The following is a 23404-nucleotide window of genomic DNA, read 5'->3' on the forward strand; positions in this document are numbered from 1 at the left end:
CGTCCACTCATGATTCTATATAAGAAAAGGGGAAAAGGTTAAGGGTCGAGATTGAGTAGGAGTCAAACATTATTATGACTTTTACAGGTTACTGAGTTCTATCACTACATCAGACAATAGAGAGGGATCCCTTTCACACTCGTTAAGCCTCACTGGGACTCATATGCACCCGACATTATTATTATGCGTGCACCCATAATAACAATGCAATTTGCATGTTTATCCCAGCTTCTCCCAACTTATGCTAAAAGGTTACCCAGATTCGAATAGCAAGACAAAAGGGCATCACAAAACATGAATCATGAAAGTCTAGAGGAGTGTCGCATGGTGACTCTATCAACCACATAACATAGGCAAGTAACACATGAATTCAGTCTATAGTGCTAAGTGTGCAATAACATGCAACATCATACATAAGCGTACACTAGATATGCTATGCAATAAGTAAGCGAGAGATGAACCTTGCAATCTGGAGCTGAGTGTCATGGTCAATTCGAAGTTGTTCGGTTATAGTCTGGTTTTATAAAAGTGTTTTTAAAACCTAGTTCACTATAACCAGTGGCTCTGATACCAAATTGTCACACCCCCAAAATACCACATGCGGAACACCGCGGGTCGTGTGACGTACCAGGATCCAACCACCAATCACATTGAACTATATCAAGATATTAAAAAAGAGTTTCCATTTATTCCATAAAGTGATTCAAATCACAACTCAAAACAAGTACGTTCAGCGAAAGCATAATGTAATTTGTTATTCAAATGTTTCAAAACAAAAGTAAGAAACCAATGAACATGTATCCAAGAGACTTGACCCATGACCACTCCAGCACTCCCAGATAGCAAGTTCCATAACCATGAATCTAACGACCTGCAAGCATGCAGACAAGTGCATCAGACAACGCTGGTGAGTTCAAAGTTTGTTACGCATTTAGTTACCAGATGTAAGTTTAAAGCATTTCAGAAATACAATTAACTCGATTACCGCAAGATGGCTCCAGATTATTTGCCCTTCCCCAATGCTCTATCAAACATTGGTCAAGTGGTTAAGGTAATTAGTTCACGCCCATCCTCCCCGGTACGGTGTGAAGGTGCCAAACCTAATAGCGCTTCTTGGTGCATGCGTCTGTCGACTTCGTCTTGTATCGAGTCTTGCATTGTTCATGGCACGAAGATCGAGAAATCAAGAAGAAAAAGCTAATTCCGCTTGAATTACTTAATTCGACTTGAAGAGGACATCTGGTAATTCCAAGCGGAATTAGACATGTAATTTCGCTTGTAATGTGTTGATCTCGTTTGAGTTGTAATTTCGTTTGTATGTGATTCCGCTTGAGTCATATTTAAGCGGAATTAGGTTGGGCTATATATAGGAGTGATTCCGGTTCAATTGAAACGGAATTAAGAAGGTTGTTTCCGACGGCGAAGCTCTGTCGAAGTGTCTGCAGATCTGTAATCGTATCAGAATCAATATAAAAGACAGTTTAAGTGTATATCTAGCTGAATTCAACTCATCATGTCTGTTTCCGCCTTTCATTTTGAGTAGAACACCTCTGATCAACTCGTTTCGGGTCCGCACTGTAACGCCCCAAAAATGTTAGCAAGAAAATAAATATACAAAATAAATAAAGAATGTAGCTTGGTTAATGAAACATGACCAAATGGTAGCTAATTAAGTGATAAAGTCTAACTTAAAACATATTATCAAAATAGGAGGACTAAAGTGCAAATATTAAACAAATAGGGATTTAATTAGTAAAGGAAAAGAAAAACACCATGTCTGGTGTTGGGATCGATCGAACAAGGGCAGGGAGAGGGTGAATAACCCTAAACTCAAGAAATCAAGAATTGAAGCTAAAATCTCAAGGAAAATTCGATGCATGAGCCCTTCTTTGCGAAAATCTAACCCTAATTATTGAAGTGGTAAGTCTAATTTGCTAAAGTGAAAACCCACTTTGTAAAGATTATGTTACTAATAGGAGGTTCATAAGGGATATGATCATGTTTTCGTTGATATATGAAATTGTTGTGATGCTTGAATGCAAGATAAACTGAATTTAGAATGGGAATTATGTGAATTTAGAGGAAGGTGATTTTTGTGTGGTGATAAGCTAGTAGGAACATGCTTAATAGACTTGTACCTTGAATCTTAAATGTGATGCCTACCAAGTGTTTGATGAAATGCATAAAAGATGAATGTATATGAAAATAGTAAAAAGAATTGATAAACTAAGTGAAAGAATGAATGTTCTAATGTAGGCGTGAAAGAAGAAGGTACAAGCACTAAGCAAGCGGAAGGAGCACGAGATCGAGGTATGTTTCGTTTTATACAAATCTTTATTATATTTCCCATTTATATTAAATTTAATGTAAAGCTATCCTTGTATAACGAACATGGCAATGTAGTAAGTAAGCGACAAATCCCTTATGGATTTGGGTATGTTAACGAAAGTAATGTTGAGTTGTGCTAAACCCAATTCTATGGGTCGAACGGTATGCTTAACTCTCTACGAGAATGTTTCTGCTAAACCCAATTTCACGGGTTAATGTGTATGCCTAACTCTCTACGAGAGTGTCTATGCTAAACCCAATTCTATGGGTCGAACGGTATGCTTAACTCTCTACGAGAGTGTTTATGCTAAGCCCAATTACACGGGTCGAATGTGTATGTCAAACTCTCTACGAGAGTGGTTATGCCTAACCCAATTATTGGGTTGTTGTATGCTTAAGAGTAAGAAGGTTTTATATGGACAAAGCTAAAATGAAAGTTTATGATTTTCTATGAAGATAACTAACTTTTTAAATTGTGAATGTTAATGTAGGTAAAGCACCTCTATAGGCGATATGGAGATATGGAACGAGCACATGTTTAAGCCTTATAATACCAAGCGCTTTCGCAACTCATATGCATGCTTTTTGGGTTCTTGTTTTGTTACTTGGTTAAACTTTGTTAAATCGTTTTAGGTCCGAAAACTAGTTATTTTCGTTGGTATGATTTTATGTAAAATGGGTCGTATGTAAACGTTGTATGTTGTGTCAAAACAGGGGGTATGTCCGTTTTGCAAACGGGTCATGCCCAAATTTTGTAAAAATTTCCTTAAGTATTAATGTGGTATTTTAATTGTTCCGAAAAATCTTGTTTATATAAGTAAACTATTGTTTTAGAAAAAGCGGTCCTTACAAGTTGGTATCAGAGCCAAGGGTTGAGAGATTCGGCAAGGGTCTTAGTGTCCGAACTCAAACCAATGGCTCGTGCAAATGTGCTCGCTCCAAGATCGCCAGGGAGGTAAAATTTTTAAACGTTTGTTTAATATGTTCATGTATTATGCGCTACGGTTAAAGAATTAAGGTTTATTATGTTGAGAAATGTTAAGAGGGGTTAAATGAGAAATACCGGGACCCGGGAAGCTGAAAACAGACCCGGAAAACAGTCGGAACAGCCAAGAAACTGAACTGCAGCGAATTAGCAAACGGCTGGCCGTCGCCGACGGCCAGACACCCGTCGCCGACGCTATACCTGCACCCGACGCCTTAACACCCTGCCGACGGGTGATTTTGTCCGACGGCCATTATACGAACCCGTCGCCGACGGGCACATAGCCGTCGCCGACGGCTTACCCAATACCGAAACGCTGAATTGTTTGTTTTTCATGTTTGGTGTTACCGGTTTGTTCGAAAGCTTATTTCTTGGCTACGTTGTGTCCATATAAGGTTTAACAAGTGTGTGTAATCGCTATTAGCGAACACAACGAGAATGGATTCGTAAGAATCAAAAGAAATGAAGCAAATGAGATGAAATGGATTAAATGAATGATGATTAATGATTAAAGATATGCTGAATGATTAAATTGTATTAAACGAAATATTAACATTGTGTAGATGGCTGATGCAAGAAATATTAACGATGATAATGATGATAACAATGATGTGGCTAGACAAGAAGCATTCGAGAACAAAGTTACAGAAGTAGCGGAAGGGGTTATACAAGCCAATCTTCCACGGTTGGCTCAAGAAGTAGAAAGCCAAGTTCTGGGGGTTGTGGATGCTATGATGACTAGTAAGTTCGAAGAGTTGAAGGAATTAATCGAAGGATCCAAGAGTAGGGGTAAGGAAAGAAGGTGTACTTATAAGGATTTTATGGCATGCCATCCGACGACGTATGACGGTAAAATAGATCCTGTTGAATGTCAAAGATGGATCTCGAACATAGAGGCGGTCTTTATACGAAGTCGGTGTGATAAGGAGGATCAAGTGATGTTCGCTACCGGTTTACTAACCCATCAGGCGAAGGATTGGTGGGATGCTCACAGCAAGGAGGTAGGCGAAGACAGACTGCAAGTTATGACTTGGCAGGAGTTTAAGGGGCCCTTCATGAGATATCATTGTCCTCAGTCGGCTATCGACAAGATTCAGGAGGATTTCTTACGTCTCCGGCAGAAAAACGAATCAGTCAATGAAATAGCAAACAATTTTATGGATAAGATGAAGTTCTGTGGAGAATTGGTAACAACCGAGAGGATGAAGATAAGTCGTTTTTATGGCGTGTTAAAGGCAGAAGTTAGAGAGTTCATCACTCCCTCAAAATGTGAAACTCTTGAAGAGCTCATTGATTTAGCGCGGGATAGAGAGATCGAAATTAAAAGGCAAGAGGAGCGAGGTGAAAAGAGGCCGAGTGAAAAAGGAGCAAGTTTTAGTCCGTCCAAAAAGGGGAAGTTTCAGGATCAAGGAAGAAAGGGTAAGACGAAAGGTGGGATTACACCATGCAAGACGTGTGGAAAGCTCCATACCGGAGAATGTTTGCTAGGTAAGAAGGGGTGCTTTAAATGCGGTAAGGAGGGGCATTCGTCCTATCAATGCCCGGACAACCCAAAGACTTGTTTCAACTGTTTCGAAAAAGGGCATATCAAGTCGGAATGTCCAAAGCTTCAACAAGGGTCAAAGAAAGAAGAAAAGAAGCAAGAGGGTTCTAGGGCAAAAGGGAGAATGTTTCAGATCACGTCTGAAGAAGCCAAGTCCCAGCCAAATGTGGTCTCAGGTATTTTTCTAATAAATTCTATACCGGTCTACGTTTTGTTTGACACCGGAGCTACCATGTCGTTTATCTCTAGTGAAATTGTTCAACATCCATCCTTTAAGATCGAACGAATGTCGATGCCCTTAGAAGTAGAGATAGCAGATAGTAAAAATTACTTGTTGCACGAAATATGTAAAAATTGCAAATTGACCATTGAGGATGAGGAGTTTGCTATTGATCTTATCCCCATGATCTTGGGGGAATTCAAAGTAATAGTGGGTATGGATTGGATGTCCCAAAACCATGCAGAGATAAAATGTGAAACCAAATCTATACTTCTCCAAACTCCAAGTGGAAGACGATTAAATGTGCAAGGCGAAAGAAAGATGGAAGCGAAGCTATGTACTCTCGTTCAAGCCACTAAGTACGTGCTCAATGGGGGTAGAGCATACTTAGCTTACGTAGTAAATACTCAACAAAGCTTCCCAAAGCTTGAAGATGTAGAAGTTGTGAACGAATTCCCGGATGTATTCCCAGAAGAATTGTCGGGACTCCCTCCCGAGCGAGAAGTGGAATTCAATATCGAATTGAATCCGGGTGCGAAACCGGTCGCGAAGGCTCCCTATAGATTAGCTCCCACGGAAATGCGGGAATTAATGACACAAATACAAGACCTCCTAGATAAGGGCTTTATACGCCCAAGTGTGTCGCCTTGGGGAGCGCCCGTCTTATTTGTTAAGAAGAAAGACTGGTCGATGCGCATGTGCATCGACTATAGGGAGTTAAATAAGCTAACCATAAAGAACCGCTACCCTTTACCTAGAATTGACGACCTTTTCGATCTGTTACAAGGGGCGAGTTGGTTCTCCAAGATAGATCTGCGATCGGGGTACCATCAGGTTAGAGTACGAGAAGAAGACATTCCAAAGACCGCATTTAGAACCCATTATGGACATTATGAGTTTTTAGTAATGTCTTTCGGGTTAACTAATGCGCCGGCGGCATTTATGGACCTTATGAACCGTGTATGCCGACCCATGTTGGATAGATCGGTAATTGTATTCATAGATGACATTTTGGTTTATTCACGAAGCAGAGACGAACATGCTGTACATTTGCGTGAAGTACTTGAAACTCTCCGTAAGGAGAAGCTCTACGCAAAATTTTCAAAGTGTGCCTTTTGGCTTAGGGAGGTACAGTTTCTGGGGCATGTGATAAATGCGGAGGGTGTTATGGTTGATCCTTCAAAGATCGATGCTGTAATGAAGTGGGTTCCTCCGAAAAATCCAACAGAGATAAGAAGTTTTCTGGGTCTTGCTGGATACTACCGAAGGTTCATACAAGATTTTTCCAAGATAGCCTTACCCTTAACAAAATTGACAAGAAAGAAAGAGAAGTTTGTGTGGGAAAAAGAACAGGAGGAGGCTTTTCGAATGTTGAAAGAAAAACTATCAAGTCCTCCGATCCTAACGTTACCAGACGGAACCGAGAACCTGGTGGTCTATTCAGACGCTTCACACCAGGGATTGGGTTGTGTTCTAATGCAAAGAGGGAGAGTTATCGCTTATGCTTCGCGACAATTGAAGCCTCATGAGGTGAACTACCCCACACACGACTTGGAATTAGCGGCGGTAGTGTTTGCATTAAAGATTTGGAGGCATTATCTATATGGGGCAAAATGCACCATTTACTCGGACCACAAAAGCCTTAAATATTTCTTTGAACAAAGAGACCTAAATATGAGGCAGCGGAGGTGGCTGGAACTTATCAAAGATTATGATTGTGATATCCTCTACCATCCGGGGAAGGCAAATGTAGTAGCCGATGCATTAAGCCGTAAAGAGTATCCACCTCCCATAAGAGTGAAATCCATGAAGATGATAGTTACTCCACGACTACTCGAGGCGATACGCGAATCCCAGATAAAGTCGCTCGGAGCGGAAGACCTGAAGAGGGAACGACTAAAAGGTGTGATCGATAATCTAGAAGAAAATTCGACCGGGCTTAAGACGCGGTTCGGCCGAATTTGGATTCCGCGATTCTGCGAAGTCAAAGCTGCCTTGCTCGACGAGGCACATAAGTCTCGATATTCGGTCCATCTCGGGGCTACAAAGATGTATCGGGACTTGAAATCCAATTATTGGTGGCCGGGTATGAAGCGTGACATAGTTAAATACGTCGCGAAATGCTTAACATGCTCCCAAGTGAAAGTAGAACATCAAAAGCCGTATGGGAAATTACAACCTTTGGAGATACCGGTATGGAAGTGGGAGGAGCTAACGATGGATTTGATAACCAAACTTCCTAAAACAAAGAAAGGGCACGATACAATATGGGTAATCGTAGACCGACTTACAAAAAGCGCTCACTTTTTACCCATCAAAGAAGCTTACTCTTCCGAGAAAATGGCAGAAATTTATATGAACGAGATCATATCCCGTCATGGAGTGCCCGTGTCGATTGTCTCGGATCGGGACACTAGATTTACTTCTCGCTACTGGCGGAAGTTTCACGAGAGTGTGGGTACGAAGTTGCACATAAGTACCGCCTACCACCCTCAAACTGACGGCCAGTCAGAAAGAACCATTCAAACGCTCGTTGATATGTTGAGGGCGTGTGCCTTAGATTTTGGGGGAAGTTGGGACGACCAATTGCCACTGGTCGAATTTTCTTATAATAACAGTTACCATAGTGGTATTCAAATGGCACCTTACGAACTATTATACGGAAGAAAATGTAGGACTCCCGTATGTTGGGGCGAAGTGGGACAAAGGGAGCTTGCACCAAGTGATTTAATAACAGTAACGAATGAAAAGATCGAAATGGTTAGAACAAGGTTAAAAGCAGCTCAAGATCGGCAAAAAGCTTATGCAGACAAGAGGAGGCGTCCTATCGAGCTTCAAGTTGGAGATTTTGTCTTGCTAAAGGTGTCCCCGTGGAAGGGTATAATCCGTTTTCGCAAACGGGGAAAGTTAGGTCCTCGTTACATCGGGCCGTTTAAAATCTTAGCTCGGGTTGGAAGGGTTGCGTATCGACTAGAATTACCGTCTGCTTTAGACGGGATTCACCATACCTTCCACGTGTCACAATTGAGAAAGTGCCTTGCGGACGAGACAGCACTAGTACCTCTTGATGATATTGAGTTGGACGAAGGGTTAAATTATGTCGAAAGGCCCATAGCCATTAAGGATTTCAAGGTGAAGAATCTCCGCAACAAAGCTGTTAGACAAGTGTTGGTACAATGGCAGCACCGGAAGGGTTCGGATCTTACGTGGGAAGCAGAAGACGAGATGAGGAGGCACTATCCTTTTCTTTTCGGTATGTCAATATTTAAATTATGATCAGGTTTCGGGGACGAAACCTCCTTTAAGGGGGGTAGACTTGTAACGCCCCAAAAATGTTAGCAAGAAAATAAATATACAAAATAAATAAAGAATGTAGCTTGGTTAATGAAACATGACCAAATGGTAGCTAATTAAGTGATAAAGTCTAACTTAAAACATATTATCAAAATAGGAGGACTAAAGTGCAAATATTAAACAAATAGGGATTTAATTAGTAAAGGAAAAGAAAAACACCATGTCTGGTGTTGGGATCGATCGAACAAGGGCAGGGAGAGGGTGAATAACCCTAAACTCAAGAAATCAAGAATTGAAGCTAAAATCTCAAGGAAAATTCGATGCATGAGCCCTTCTTTGCGAAAATCTAACCCTAATTATTGAAGTGGTAAGTCTAATTTGCTGAATTTGTGAATTTTTGAAAAGGGGGTAAAACCCAATCTCGATTCCTTGTGTAAATTGTGATAAATCTGAGTTAAAACTTGCTTTTAGAACAAGAATCATGCTTGAATTTAGGATTGTATGAAAAATGTAGTGAAAACCCACTTTGTAAAGATTATGTTACTAATAGGAGGTTCATAAGGGATATGATCATGTTTTAGTTGATATATGAAATTGTTGTGATGTTTGAATGCAAGATAAACTGAATTTAGAATGGGAATTATGTGAATTTAGAGGAAGGTGATTTTTGTGTGGTGATAAGCTAGTAGGAACATGCTTAATAGACTTGTACCTTGAATCTTAAATATGATGCCTACCAAGTGTTTGATGAAATGCATAAAAGATGAATGTCTATGAAAATAGTAAAAAGAATTGATAAACTAAGTGAAAGAATGAATGTTCTAATGTAGGCGTGAAAGAAGAAGGTACAAGCACTAAGCAAGCGGAAGGAGCACGAGATCGAGGTATGTTTCGTTTTATACAAATCTTTATTATATTTCCCATTTATATTAAATTTAATGTAAAGCCATCCTTGTATAACGAACATGGCAATGTAGTAAGTAAGCGACAAATCCCTTGTGGATTTGGGTATGTTAACGAAAGTAATGTTGAGTTGTGCTAAACCCAATTCTATGGGTCGAACGGTATGCTTAACTCTCTACGAGAATGTTTATGCTAAACCCAATTTCACGGGTTGAATGTGTATGCCTAACTCTCTACGAGAGTGTCTATGCTAAACCCAATTCTATGGGTCGAACGGTATGCTTAACTCTCTATGAGAGTGTTTATGCTAAACCCAATTACACGGGTCGAATGTGTATGTCAAACTCTCTACGAGAGTGGTTATGCCTAACCCAATTATTGGGTTGTTGTATGCTTAAGAGTAAGAAGGTTTTATATGGACAAAGCTAAAATGAAAGTTTATGATTTTCTATGAAGATAACTAACTTTTTAAATTGTGAATGTTAATGTAGGTAAAGCACCTCTATAGGCGATATGGAGATATGGAACGAGCACATGTTTAAGCCTTATAATACCAAGCGCTTCCGCAACTCATATGCATGCTTTTTGGGTTCTTGTTTTGTTACTTGGTTAAACTTTGTTAAATCGTTTTAGGTCCGAAAACTAGTTATTTTCGTTGGTATGATTTTATGTAAAATGGGTCATATGTAAACGTTGTATGTTGTGTCAAAACAGGGGGTATGTCCGTTTTGCAAACGGGTCATGCCCAAATTTTGTAAAAATTTCCTTAAGTGTTAATGTGGTATTTTAATTGTTCCGAAAAATCTTGTTTATATAAGTAAACTATTGTTTTAGAAAAAGCGGTCCTTACACGCACACGATCCTACAAGTGGTATCAGAGCTCAGGAGGAGGAGTTCTGCATATTTCAGCTTGATTTCATTGTGTTTTCTTACTTCTACACCTTCTTTTATACATTGAACAAGTTTTAACGGTTAAAATGGCCTGAATTTTTCACAACATAAGCGTAATCCTGTTTTAACAAACCCTTGAGAAAATTAGACCAAAATTCAGCTTAAAAATGACAAAAATGGACCAAAGTTCTAATTTCGTTTGAACGAGTGGTTTAATTCCGCTTGAAAAGTTGAGGCCATTTCAAACGAAATAACTAGTTCTGCTTGAAAAGACATAATTTCTCTTTGAAAGTTCAAACGGAATAAGTAATTCCGCTTGAAAGTTGGTATTCCGTTTGAAAGTTTGAAACGGAATTAGTAATTCCGCTTCAGTGTGCTATTTCGCTTGAAATTCAAACGAAATCAGTGATTCCGTTTGAACTTCTAATCCCGCTTGAAACTTTAGTTTCGTTTGAAGGTTGTGTGCAGGTTAATCTCGCTTGAAGTTAATCCCGTTTGAATCCTAATCTCGCTTGAAAGTACCTGTTTTTGTGAAAAAGTTTATCGAATCATGAGTGAAGAATTTTACAACGCATTTGCAACATCCCCGACTACTCTGGCTACCATTGCTCAAACATGAACTTAGAAAATGAGACTGGAACTACGCAAAAAACCCCGAAGCTAATGAGCATTGAGGAGTATTACGGTTGGAAAGATCGGTTTGAAAACTGGTTCAAGCAAACCATTTGAGATCTTGGGAGTGTATTTTGAAAAAATATGTACTACCACGTACTGATCTGCAGGTTGAGAAAGAAATCTCTGAATTCACTGATAAAGAACGAGACATGTACAGAGCTGAAAAGATGATGATTAGTCTACTTCAGCAAGCTATTAAAGAAGACATCTTTGTATTTCTTCAACATGACAAAACTTCAAAATCAATTTGGGATGCTCTTAAAATCAAATTTGAAGGAAGTGATAAGATGATAAAAAGTAAAAAGTCATTGCTTAAGAAAGAATTTGATCTATTCACAAGTCTGCCAGGGGAAGATACAAAGAAATTGATTGAAAGAGATTGCCACTTAGTGTGTTCTATGTCATTGTTGAGCATAACCAAAGAACGAGAGGAATGGGTCGACAAATTAGCTGATGCTTTACCTCAGAAAGAGTGGGGTACATTTTTATGATCATAAAGAACACCGGAGTATATGATGGTTTGACGATTTCTCAGTTCATCGAGAAGATTGAGTGTCAAGATCTTGAACAACAAAAGATTGCGAGGATGAGTAATCCGAGTGGTAAACAAGATGCGAAAATGTATTACAAAGGAAATGTTCAAGAGGTTGAAATGAGTCCGAAGATTCAAACTGATTTTAGTGCTGGAGACATATCTGGAACTGTTGAACAAAGTCCAAACAGTAGCAGTGGTTTTTCTTCATATCCGAGTGTTAATCCAAAGAGTTCAACTTCAAGTTTTCATTCTCAAAGTTCAAAAAGTGGAAATGGTTGTGTGATACAGTGCAATATTGCATTGAATCTTCAAGATGGTCAAAGTTTTTCTGAAGAAATTGCAAAAGATCACATGGCGTTACTTGCAACTGTGCTACAATCATATGAAGGTTTGGTTGCAGGGAGGATCAGAAATCCTATGCCGATGAAAGAGGATTACGATCAGATAGAAGCTGAAGAAATGAAGCTCATGGACATCAAATGGTGTCTAGCTAGTGTTTTGAGAAGAGCAGAAAAGTTTAAAATGATCACAGGAAGAAATGATTTTTTGGATGCACATGTGTCTACTTTAGGTTTTGATAAATCTAAAGTTACTTGTTTTCGATGCAGGGAGAAAGGTCATTTTAAAAGAGAATGCAAAAATCAGGAAGCAAGTGGAGCAAAGAATCCTTTTGGAAAAGATGATTACTATCGAAAAGCCATATATCAACAGGTTGCTCATCAACCGTATCAACAAAAAGATTCACAAACTGCTCATGGGAAAATGATCGAAGATGCAAACAAGAAAGCTTATTATGGTATCATTGATCAAGACGATGAGAAAATGGCTCCAGGATTTAGCTGGGATAAGTTTGTGGATGAGAATGGAGAGTTTAAAGCATTCATTGCAAAGATAGTTCAAGAACCTGATTTGTTTACAGAATGGATGAAAGTGATTGGTGTTCATGTGAAGAATCAAGAAGAAGAATATGTTTCATCATATGAAAGTTAAGAAGAAGCAACTGTTTTTGATCAAACATCATCTGATTCTGGTTCTTCAGATGATATTTCTGAAAAGACATTAGATTTTGATCAAACACCATCTGATTCTAGTTCTTCAGATGATAGTTCTAAGAAGACAATAGGTTTTGATCAATCACCAACTGATGACAGTGGTGATGATGAGGAAGAAAGACATATTAATGTTGCAAAAACTCATCTATCTCCTGAAAGTTTTCATTTTTATTTTGCAGATCGGTTGGAGAAGCTGAAGGAGAGACGAGCAGCAAAAGAACAAAAGAAAATGAAGTATGAAAGTGTTGATAAAAGGGAAGAGACTGTTCATAATGAAGAAGTTAAAGCTGAGAAGGTGATTGAAGCTGAAACAGTGATTGAAGTTGAGAAGGTCATCAAAGTTGAAAAGATTGTGGAAGTCATCAAGCCTTGCTTAAAGTGTTTAGAATCTTGCAAGCAATGTGTAGAAAAAGATGAGAAACTGAGCGAGCAATAAAAGATGAAAGAACAATTATTGTTCAATCTCAATTATGTGAAAGAATCGTATGACGTTCTAAATAGAACAGTCACTGGGCTACAAAAAACTAACTCAGAAAGAGAAGATGCATTGACCATGATGAATGCTGTGATGATGACAAAGCAGAAGGCGATTAATCATTACATTGAAGAATGTGCAAAGTTGCAGTGGGAGTTGGAAAATGAAAAGATAGAAAATGAAAGAATCAGACGGTTATTACAAAGCTATTCTAGTTCTGATTATCTGATTGATCGAATTTACCCAACTATTGAAGGTTTTGAAGCATTTCAAAAAGATGAGAAGCCAAAGAAGAAGGATACTGGTAAGAAACAGAGTGCTAGTTATAACAAGTGTCCGCCTCCGATATGGGAAGGGTATTCTCCTAGAAAACCAAATGAGGAGCAAGTCGAAAAGGCTGTCAATATAAAGTTAAAGTCCGATATAACCGATGAATTACCAGAAAACATTGACGTCATTTTTACATCGTCTGACACTGATTATGAGTCCAGGTTAATAAAAAAGGTGGTCGATCAGGTGTTGGATACAGATGAGGAGTCAGAGTTAAAGTCTGAGTCAAAGTCAGAGTCTGGGTGTTCAAGTTTGTCCGTCAAAAGTTCGAGTTCGTCAGTCAACAGTCAAAAGTCGTCGGTTAAACGGGTGTACGATAAAGAATTCCTGTTATAAAAATGTAATTTGAATGACGAAGCAATCAAAGTGGCATATACATTGATTGATTCAGACAAATTATATTCTGATGAGGAATTTCCAATAAGAAGTGTTAATTTTGAAAAGATCAAAAAGGTTTTCAAACTTACAGAAATCAATATTTTTGAAATAAAAGATGTAAATCTTACTGAGAAATCTAAAAAATACACTTCAAGAATTCAACAACGGTTAAACAAGAAAAAAGGTTACGGTTCTGGTTCTGGTTTTCAAAAGAAACCAAACCATAACCGTAATTTCAAAAAGAAAGGTCTTGGTTTTATTCCACCTGAAAATTGTAAAAATGAAAAATATGTTCGAGATTTTAAATCAAAAATGATATTTTTTTCAGGAACAAGCTCGGAAGAAGAAGCAAAAAGCCCATTCTGGAAGCAATCAAACAGAGAATTCCTTGCCAAGAAGCAAGAGAATGTGAAGAATGGAGCTAATCAAAGAAAAGAGACAAGAACCTATTATAAATGCAATGAAGCTGGTCACATTGCATGCAACTGTTCTCAAGCAACAAAAACCAAACAGGAAGTCTCTAAAAAACTCAAAGAAAAAGTTGTTGAGAAAACTAAACCACCAACTGAAAAATTCAATTTTTTTGAAAATTCAACATATGAAGTTGGTGAGTGTTCAAAAACTCATTTTTATAAAAGGAGAGCTAAGAATAACCAAATGTGGGTTGTTAAAACGTTTGAAGTAAAATCGGGCGATGAATCTGATTCCACAAAGTCAGACGTGCCACAAGTTGATTTAAAAGATGAAAACTCAGTACCTCCAGTGGATGATGTTAATTTTCCACCATTGAGGGCTGAAAATTTTAAATCAAAAGTTGGAAAGATTGAGATCTCAAATCAATTTTATTCTGAAAAGAAAGAATTTGATGTTGAGAAAGCATTTAACAAAAATGTTAAAAAGATTTTTGGGAAAATGGTCGAGGGAAAGGCTAAAGGGGTAAATGACTTTTATGAAACAAAGAAAGCAACATTTTACCCAAGTGAAGCTAAGGAGGAGACATCCAAGTTTGGTCAGGCTTGGATGGCAGTTTTTCACAAGTAAAATCCTGACTTGCTGGAGTTCCCAGGTTGGTAAGTGTGGAGCAAGTATCGACATCTTTCTTGAGAAATTCACGAAAGTGATTTCGTCTTACAAGTGGTAAATCAGGGACATTAAGTTGTACTTGATTTTCTACAAGTGTTATTGAGAAAACAATATGATGAACCCCTAACCTACAAATGGTAAAATCAATCAACAAAACTTATTTTCCTGAAAAATCATTTTGGTTAAAACAAACTTAAGTGTTTTGAAATCATAATGAGAAAATAGTTTGTTGAAAGGGGGAGTTCTGATTGTTTATGACAAGTGGATGGCGATTTGAAGCGATTCGATATCAGTTGTCAATTTACTTGTATAGTTTGTTTTCAAATTTCCTTTAAATGTGTTTGTATTTTAGGGGGAATAAGAAATTTTCAGGAAATCCAAAAACATTAGAAAATTTGAAAAAGACAAAAACATGATAAAATTCAAAAATGAGTTTTGGTGTCAAAGGAGAGGAAATGTGTCACACCCTCAAAATCCACACGCGGAGTATTACCACGAGGCGTGTGACGACCAGGATCTTAGCCACTAATTATTTTGAACGGATTAGTTATTGTTAAAAACATTAGCATAATTAGTGACCTAATTTAAATTTTTCGAAACATAGTTTTAAGTTCACAGCGGAAAGGGGAAGAAAACGCATCATAATTGAAACCACAAGTTTATTAACATGTTACTTACGAACCAAGCACTCCATCCGATTGCAACGTCCGTCCAAAGCTGTATCGAGCAACCTGCAAAGCATGCATTAGAGTGTCAACATAACGTTGGCGAGTTCACGTGTTTGCAGTTTTCCAGTTTTAATTCCAAAAACTTGTTTAACTAGTTAATTTACTCGTTTATACATGCCATGGGGAGCTACCCCATAAGTAAGCGACTAAACTGTTTTTCCAATACCGAATACTAGGTAACCGTACGTTTCCGCAGAATGCCCCGATGTCAATGTTCTATCATCATTGACGGATGCCAGAGTCCATTAGTTCACTCCCGATCCCATACACGGGCACGGTGTGAGGTTGGTAAGACCTAAATAGCGCTATCAACTAATAACCCGTTCGCCTGGCCCCGGCGACTAATCGGTATTAAGTAGTAGGGACTTAAGTGATAGAGTTTCGTTTAGTGTTGCTCGTTGCATTTCCGTATAAACAGTAATTAACTAAGAGTCCCGCACAAGGGGAGAAAAGTAGGTTTGTATCCCTCACAGGGGATAGTGTTGTTACCCGTATCCCACACAAGGAGATAGAAATACCGCATCCCGCACAAGGAGATAGTAAGCAATTCCAAACCAGGAATAGTTTTTTCGTTCCGTTTCCCAACCACCGGAAATGCATGCTTTAAGTAAAAAGTAGTGAACTCACCTTTGCTTTGCTCGGTAGTCAATTTACTTGTGTTACGTAGGTCAACCATACCCTATTATGGTTATTAAATATTCATTAGGTTCGTATGCAAGTAGTGTCACGTAGTCACGTATAGTCCTACATGTATCTAACACGTAGCATGTAAATCCACATTTCATATAATACACACACGTTGCATAATGTACAGAAATGGTAACGGTAACACGTATCATACCAGCATACATGTTATTGGGCCTACCCTTGCATGTAACAGATAAACATTAACAGTAACACACGGTCCAACATCAGTTTGTGCGGCCCAATAACTAAGCAAGGCAGTCTAGTCGAAATCGTGCGGTCTCGACTCGAGAGCAAGGGGTCTCGAGTCGCAACTATGAGTTCCTGAGTCGAAATCAAATGGTCTCGGGTTGGGCATAATCGAGTCGCAACCTTTAGTGTCTCGAGTCAGGTCTCGAGTCGGGATTAGGGGGGTCTCGAGTCGCAACCAAGCTAGTCTCGACTCTTGGAGCACGTTGTCTGGTTTCGAGTTGTAATTTGGTGGTTTCGAGTCGCAACCATGAGGTCCCGACTCTTACCTATGCAGATGCCTCTAGAACCCTTATCCAAATAGTACTATCCAATCAAATTTTATTAACATGTTTTATTATACCGTACACTACCAAGTTGGATCAAAACAACATAATTCAAATATTCATCACATATTCAAACTGTTCATCCTGTTCATATTTCTAAAAGGATCTAATCAACCCTCATCCAATACTACTTTATCGCTACATTCCAACCGAAACATATGCATCCATTTTATCACAAAAATCACTCTATCATGCACCCTGAGCATCCTCAAACAAGCATTACCATGATTTTGTTAAGCAGATTCATATTTTTGCATACCATCTTATTATCAACAATCATCACTCAAAATAGCTACTTATATATACTTGTGAACACATAATGTGATAAATATTTATTCATACAAAATGCACTTTGTTAAACATGTAAACCTTAAACGAACAGGCAACCTTGTACACCCTATTATTATAACCATTAGACTTGTATAATTTTTCAAACAATCACTTTTACCAACACTGTTAATAGATGAGTTTCAACCATTCACACATCCAAAATATCAAGTGGTAACAATTATTTATTACCACATACGCACCCTTGAATCGAGTAAACTGCCAATCATTTATCAAACTCACAATATAAACATAAACAGTGGGATAAACTGACCGATGGTTGAAGGAACGCACGAGCAGTCCCTGCTCCTGATCTAGACCAAGCCTAGACCAAACACCCGAAGAGATCTGTCCCAAACCACTATGAGCCAAGGTCTGATCCGAACATGTTTGCGGTTGACCCGAGTAGAACCCGAACAGAAACCCGGTTCCCGAGAACGAAGCCAGCGAAACCTGTCGGAGTCAGAAGCACCACCGTCGCCGTCGCGGCGGCGCTGCCGTCGACGGTGCCGCTGCTGCTGCAACTTCTATTCACCACCAAGACCCCACCATCCGCCGTCTTTACTGGAGCAACGGCTAAAATCAGAGAGGGGGAGAACCAGGTCCGCCGCTGCTCACGGCGGCGCTGTCGTCGGCTCGCCAGTCGAACCTGAGAAGAGATCGGGTAGGGGGTGGGTGGTGCGAGAGGATAAAAGAAGAAGGGTGGTGCTGATCGGACGAAAAAACCGGTCGCCGGAAGTCGTGACTCCGGTCGCCGGGAATTGCAGTCGAGAAGGAGAGAGGGGAACGAATATGGGGTGTGGCTGATTGCACAAAATGTGAATTTAGGGTTTATAAGGGTGCTTAAATAGTAGGGTTTAGGTTAGTTAGCTTGGGCCTAGCCCAAGTGCGTGAGCCCGTTGAACAATTAGGAGTCTTGCCCAACCGACTGACCCGGTTTTAATAATAATATAACGGTAATCCCAATTATTTTAGTAAATAATAATCACGCTAAAGAAAATGATAACAATAATAATAACAAGCTCGTCTTACGACGATCAGGATCAAGGGCTCGAGTTGTCACATTCTCCCCATGTTATAGGAATTTCGTCCTCGAAATTTAAGCAAACGTCACACGATGTGCTCTACATACATGGATTCCATTACTATACATAGATACAAGCATTTTCACGAAAGTCCACCAAAACGAACATGCAAGTCACATAGCACATAAAATCACATAGTACGAAAAATATCACGTAGCACATTATCCACAGAGTTCGTACACATTTCACTTAGTGTAGAATTTCACAAATTAATTGTAACATCCAAGTAACGTACAAGAAAAACCCGAAGTGTCACATTATCCCCAAGTTCAAGAAATTTCGTCCCGAAATTTAGCGCGCAGCCACTGACAAGCTAGTGTGATTAAACGTTTTCGTGGGGTGTCACATCATCCCCTTGTTGGCTTGAAATTTCTTCCCGAAATTCAATTGTAGCTTCAGTGCTGGAAGTAATGTTTGTAAACAACTGGGGATACATGCGCATCAGTTGGTTTTGCCGTTCCCAGGTAAACTCTGGGCTACGGCGTGAGTTCCAACGAACTCGGTCTGTTGGTCACACTACGCTTGAGGGTTTTGATTTCTCGATCCTTGATCTCAACCGGTTCCTCAATGAAGCGTAGTTTGTTGCTGATCACGAGTTCCTAAAAAGGAATAACGAATGTTTCATCTGACAGACACTTCTTCAGATTGGGCACGTGAAAGACGTTGTGTACCGTACTCGGCTCTTCAGGCAGGTTTAGTCTATAATAGCCTCACCGATCCTCTCGGTAAATTTCGAACGGTCCAACATACCACGGATTAAGTTTGCCCTGTTTGTCAAAACGTACCACACCCTTCCAGGGTGAAACTCTAAGTAGAACCCAGTCTCGAAGGAGTTCTAGAGGTTTCCTACGCTTATCCGCGTAGCCTTTTTGACGGTCTGGAGCTGCCGCCATGCGTTGTCTATTCTGGGCAACCCTACCCGTTGTGTCAAGTGCAAGTTTTGGGCCGGAATTTTGGCTTCCGCCCAACATAGGGGTGACCGGCATCTACGTCCGTGCAATGCCTCAAATCGTGTTGCCTGAATGCTAGTGCGGTAGCAGTTGTTGGAAGAGATTTCCACATAAAGGAGGTGTCACTCGTATCCATGGTCAATACACATGTTCTCAACATGCCTTTGAATGTTTGGATGGGGCGTTCGGCCCGACCATCCGTTTGTGGGCGATAAACGGTGCTCATGCCTAACAGTGAGCCAAAAGTCTTGGTGCGCAGCCTGCGATGAATTGGATGCAAAATGTGTGTTTCGATAAAAAGCGATAGAAGCCGGCACTCTATGCCCAGCATCTACTTCTTATCAAGTAGACGATTGCAAGTTCGAGGGCTTGTCGGTTTCTTTGGTCGCGTGCCATTACCAGCAGACATTTCATCAATGCCTTGGGCAGGATAGAATAAAATAGAAGCACTTCATAGATTATCTTCCAATTACTGAAGTTGCGGATCGCTGAGCATCTCTCTAAAGCCAGATGATGCTCTTTCGTGTCAAAATCGTGAGGGGTTGCGTATACGGTCGAGAAATGCGGGCGTTGCGACGTTTAAAAGTCGTGTGGGAAACTTAACGCAGGCGGTGGAGTTGTAGAGGTGCCAGGGTAGCGCAGAGGAGTCGTTCGGACCACCTCGGGTTTTCGGGGTAGGTTCAGATGTCGTCAAAAGAAACAAGCGTCAAATTTTGACAGGATAGAATAAATTAGGGTGTCGTGACTAGGTGTTAATCGCGTCAAGTTCGAAGAGCAATGCTTGTGGTACCTTTACCCCCGGGGTACCCTGGGCTCGTCGCTCCAACGAGTAACTTTCGTAGGAGTAACTCGTCCAGACAGAGTAGAGTAGGACGAGGATCAAGGGATCTGTGAATCATAACACGGGTAGCGAGATAATGCAAGAAGGGTAGTCATAATTGATGTGTTCAACTTGAGACAAAACATGAAGGCTTTGGGATCGGCAATAGGGATTTATCTGACGCCGATGAGATAGCTGGTCGAACACAAGTTATGGGTGTTTAGAATAAAGAATGTCGTTTGCTGACAGGGGGTGTTACGTCGATTGGGTTAGCACAAAAAGAAGTGGCTAGCGAGGGATGGTCGTCGTGCGGGCCTGTAGGTTTTAGGGTCTACTGAGACATCTGGCAGGATGTGATTCCTCAAATCGGTAATAAACCAAGTTCGAGTGGACTGTTCTAAGTCGCGCGAATGAGTTTGGAGTGGCGTTTGCGTCGTCGAGGGGTTCGATGTGAAATCGCGAAAACAGGTTTTCGAGAAAGCACGATTGGAGTAATACGTTGCTGAGTTTCAAGGGCTAAAAAGTTTGCCGGCTAAAGGTCGAGTTTGTTGAATTCACCAAACTAAAGAGAGATCTGGTCAAGGTTTCTATACGAAGAAAAGTGGACGCCGGGATAAAGAAAGGATAGAAACAGGGATGCCATCTTGAGCAATAAATGCGGATTCGTACGAAAGCTAATGAAAGGATTCACGGAATCAGATAAGTCATCGAGGAATAATGGTTCTGGCAAATGGAGGATAAGGTAAGCATCTAGATCACCGTACTCGTCGGTGGGTTGACTGGCTCGTGTCTTTGTCTTGCCACGCTTTCAAACACACCGGTTTGTAAGAAGGTATCACTTTGCTGGGTTTCAGGGCGTGCTATGGTATAAAGTTCAACTTGAATAAGGATTAAACATGTAACGAGGAATTAGGGGGAAATAGCTTCATGGTCGACGAAAAGGTGATACGATTGCTGGCACTGCAATGAGAGGCATACACCGCGCAGGCTTTTCGTGTTCGATACGTGCAAACAGAAACCCGAAAAGTGCAGACTTACTAGAACGCTTCAAGAATCCAGGTGATCAGTCGTGTGAGGGAACAAGTCTCACTACTTAAGTTGGGAAAAGAAATATGCAAGTAAAAGAATGCAAATGACGTCGTCGATCCTTCTAACATCCCATGATATAGGGGTGGCTCCCCTTTTGCGATTCGTTCTCGTAACTTCTCTATGTGTTTCGTAGCAGGCCTCTCCTAAGCAAGTATATCGAGTAACCGTTCGCCGCGTCGTTTCGTCCCAATCCAGGGGTGATATTAGGAAGTACATGGACGAGGGCTTGGAATAACTTGTTCCTTGCCCTAAGTGTATCGTGGTTTCGAATCGGGTTTTAGGAGGACTCGCTCCTGTTTAACACGTAACATGCTAGCCTAGCCTTCGTATGATCCACTGTGTTAAATACTACATATACTCATACGTACTAACACATATATGCTAATTATACACATACACATGCGTGTTCACACACATAAGTTATGCACAAGTAGATGCCATTAGCCTACCATTACTAGGTGAGCATCTGAGGTTGACGAACCTTGCAATCCGGAGTGTGGCGTAGTTGTGGTTTCCATTCAAGAACGGTTATAGTCTGGTTTTCTTATAAAAATATTTTATTTCCCAAACCAAAATATTTTATATTTAAAACCTAGTTCGCTATAACCAATGGCTCTGATACCAATCTGTCACACCCTCAAAATCCACACGCGGAGTATTACCACGAGGCGTGTGACGACCAGGATCTTAGCCACTAATTATTTTGAACGGATTAGTTATTGTTAAAAACATTAGCATAATTAGTGACCTAATTTAAATTTTTCGAAACATAGTTTTAAGTTCACAGCGGAAAGGGGAAGAAAACGCATCATAATTGAAACCACAAGTTTATTAACATGTTACTTACGAACCACGCACTCCATCCAATTGCAACGTCCGTCCAAAGCTGTATCGAGCAACCTGCAAAGCATGCAGTAGAGTGTCAACATAACGTTGGCGAGTTCACGTGTTTGCAGTTTTCCAGTTTTAATTCCAAAAACTTGTTTAACCAGTTAATTTACTCGTTTATACATGCCATGGGGAGCTACCCCATAAGTAAGCGACTAAACTGTTTTTCCAATACCGAATACTAGGTAACCGTACGTTTCCGCAGAATGCCCCGATGTCAATGTTCTATCATCATTGACGGATGCCAGAGTCCATTAGTTCACTCCCGATCCCATACACGGGCACGGTGTGAGGTTGGTAAGACCTAAATAGCGCTATCAACTAATAACCCGTTCGCCTGGCCCCGGTGACTAATCGGTATTAAGTAGTAGGGACTTAAGTGATAGAGTTTCGTTTAGTGTTGCTCGTTGCATTTCCGTATAAACAGTAATTAACTAAGAGTCCCGCACAAGGGGAGAAAAGTAGGTTTGTATCCCTCACAGGGGATAGTGTTGTTACCCGTATCCCACACAAGGAGATAGAAATACCGCATCCCGCACAAGGAGATAGTAAGCAATTCCAAACCAGGAATAGTTGTTTCGTTCCGTTTCCCAACCATCGGGAACGCATGCTTTAAGTAAAAAGTAGTGAACTCACCTTTGCTTGGCTCGGTAGTCAATTTACTTGTGTTACGTAGGTCAACCATACCCTATTATGGTTATTAAATATTCATTAGGTTCATATGCAAGTAGTGTCACGTAGTCACGTATAGTCCTACATGTATCTAACACGTAGCATGTAAATCCACATTTCATATAATACACACACGTTGCATAATGTACATAAATGGTAACGGTAACACGTATCATACCAGCATACATGTTATTGGGCCTACCCTAGCATGTAACAGATAAACATTAACAGTAACACACGGTCCAACATCAGTTTGTGCGGCCCAATAACTAAGCAAGGCAGTCTAGTCGAAATCGTGCGGTCTCGACTCGAGAGCAAGGGGTCTCGAGTCGCAACTATGAGTTCCTGAGTCGAAATCAAATGGTCTCGGGTTGGGCATAATCGAGTCGCAACCTTTAGTGTCTCGAGTCAGGTCTCGAGTCGGGATTAGGGGGGTCTCGAGTCGCAACCAAGCTAGTCTCGACTCTTGGAGCACGTTGTCTGGTTTCGAGTTGTAATTTGGTGGTTTCGAGTCGCAACCATGAGGTCCCGACTCTTACCTATGCAGATGCCTCTAGAACCCTTATCCAAATAGTACTATCCAATCAAATTTTATTAATATGTTTTATTATACCGTACACTACCAAGTTGGATCAAAACAACATAATTCAAATATTCATCACATATTCAAACTGTTCATCCTGTTCATATTTCTAAAAGGATCTAATCAACCCTCATCCAATACTACTTTAACGCTACATTCCAACCGAAACATATGCATCCATTTTATCACAAAAATCACTCTATCATGCACCCTGAGCATCCTCAAACAAGCATTACCATGATTTTGTTAAGCAGATTCATATTTTTGCATACCATCTTATTATCAACAATCATTACTCAAAATAGCAACTT

At 40.2% G+C, this 23404-nt stretch overlaps 1 protein-coding gene across 5 annotated transcripts; it reads left to right on the plus strand.

Annotated features, from left to right (window-relative positions):
- Positions 1-1783: 1783 nt before the first annotated feature.
- Positions 1784-9945, plus strand: LOC110871340 (DNA-binding protein HEXBP-like). 5 transcript variants are annotated; one of them, XR_004864154.1, is made up of 4 exons: positions 1784-1920; positions 2257-2310; positions 9201-9254; positions 9765-9945. XR_004864154.1 is itself a non-coding variant. In XM_035975875.1 (3 exons), the coding sequence occupies exons 1-3, from the start codon at positions 4471-4473 to the stop codon at positions 9779-9781; spliced, it is 633 nt and encodes a 210-aa protein (XP_035831768.1). In that variant the 5' UTR covers positions 4457-4470; the 3' UTR covers positions 9782-9945. The 5 variants fall into 5 exon arrangements, 1 of the variants encoding a protein (XP_035831768.1); XR_004864155.1 differs by lacking the exons at positions 9201-9254; positions 9765-9945 and adding an exon at positions 3877-3948; XR_002553663.2 differs by lacking the exons at positions 9201-9254; positions 9765-9945 and adding an exon at positions 2820-2895.
- Positions 9946-23404: the final 13459 nt, after the last annotated feature.

Source organism: Helianthus annuus, chromosome 8 (assembly GCF_002127325.2).
Source record: "Helianthus annuus cultivar XRQ/B chromosome 8, HanXRQr2.0-SUNRISE, whole genome shotgun sequence".
NCBI classification, from domain to species: domain Eukaryota; kingdom Viridiplantae; phylum Streptophyta; class Magnoliopsida; order Asterales; family Asteraceae; genus Helianthus; species Helianthus annuus.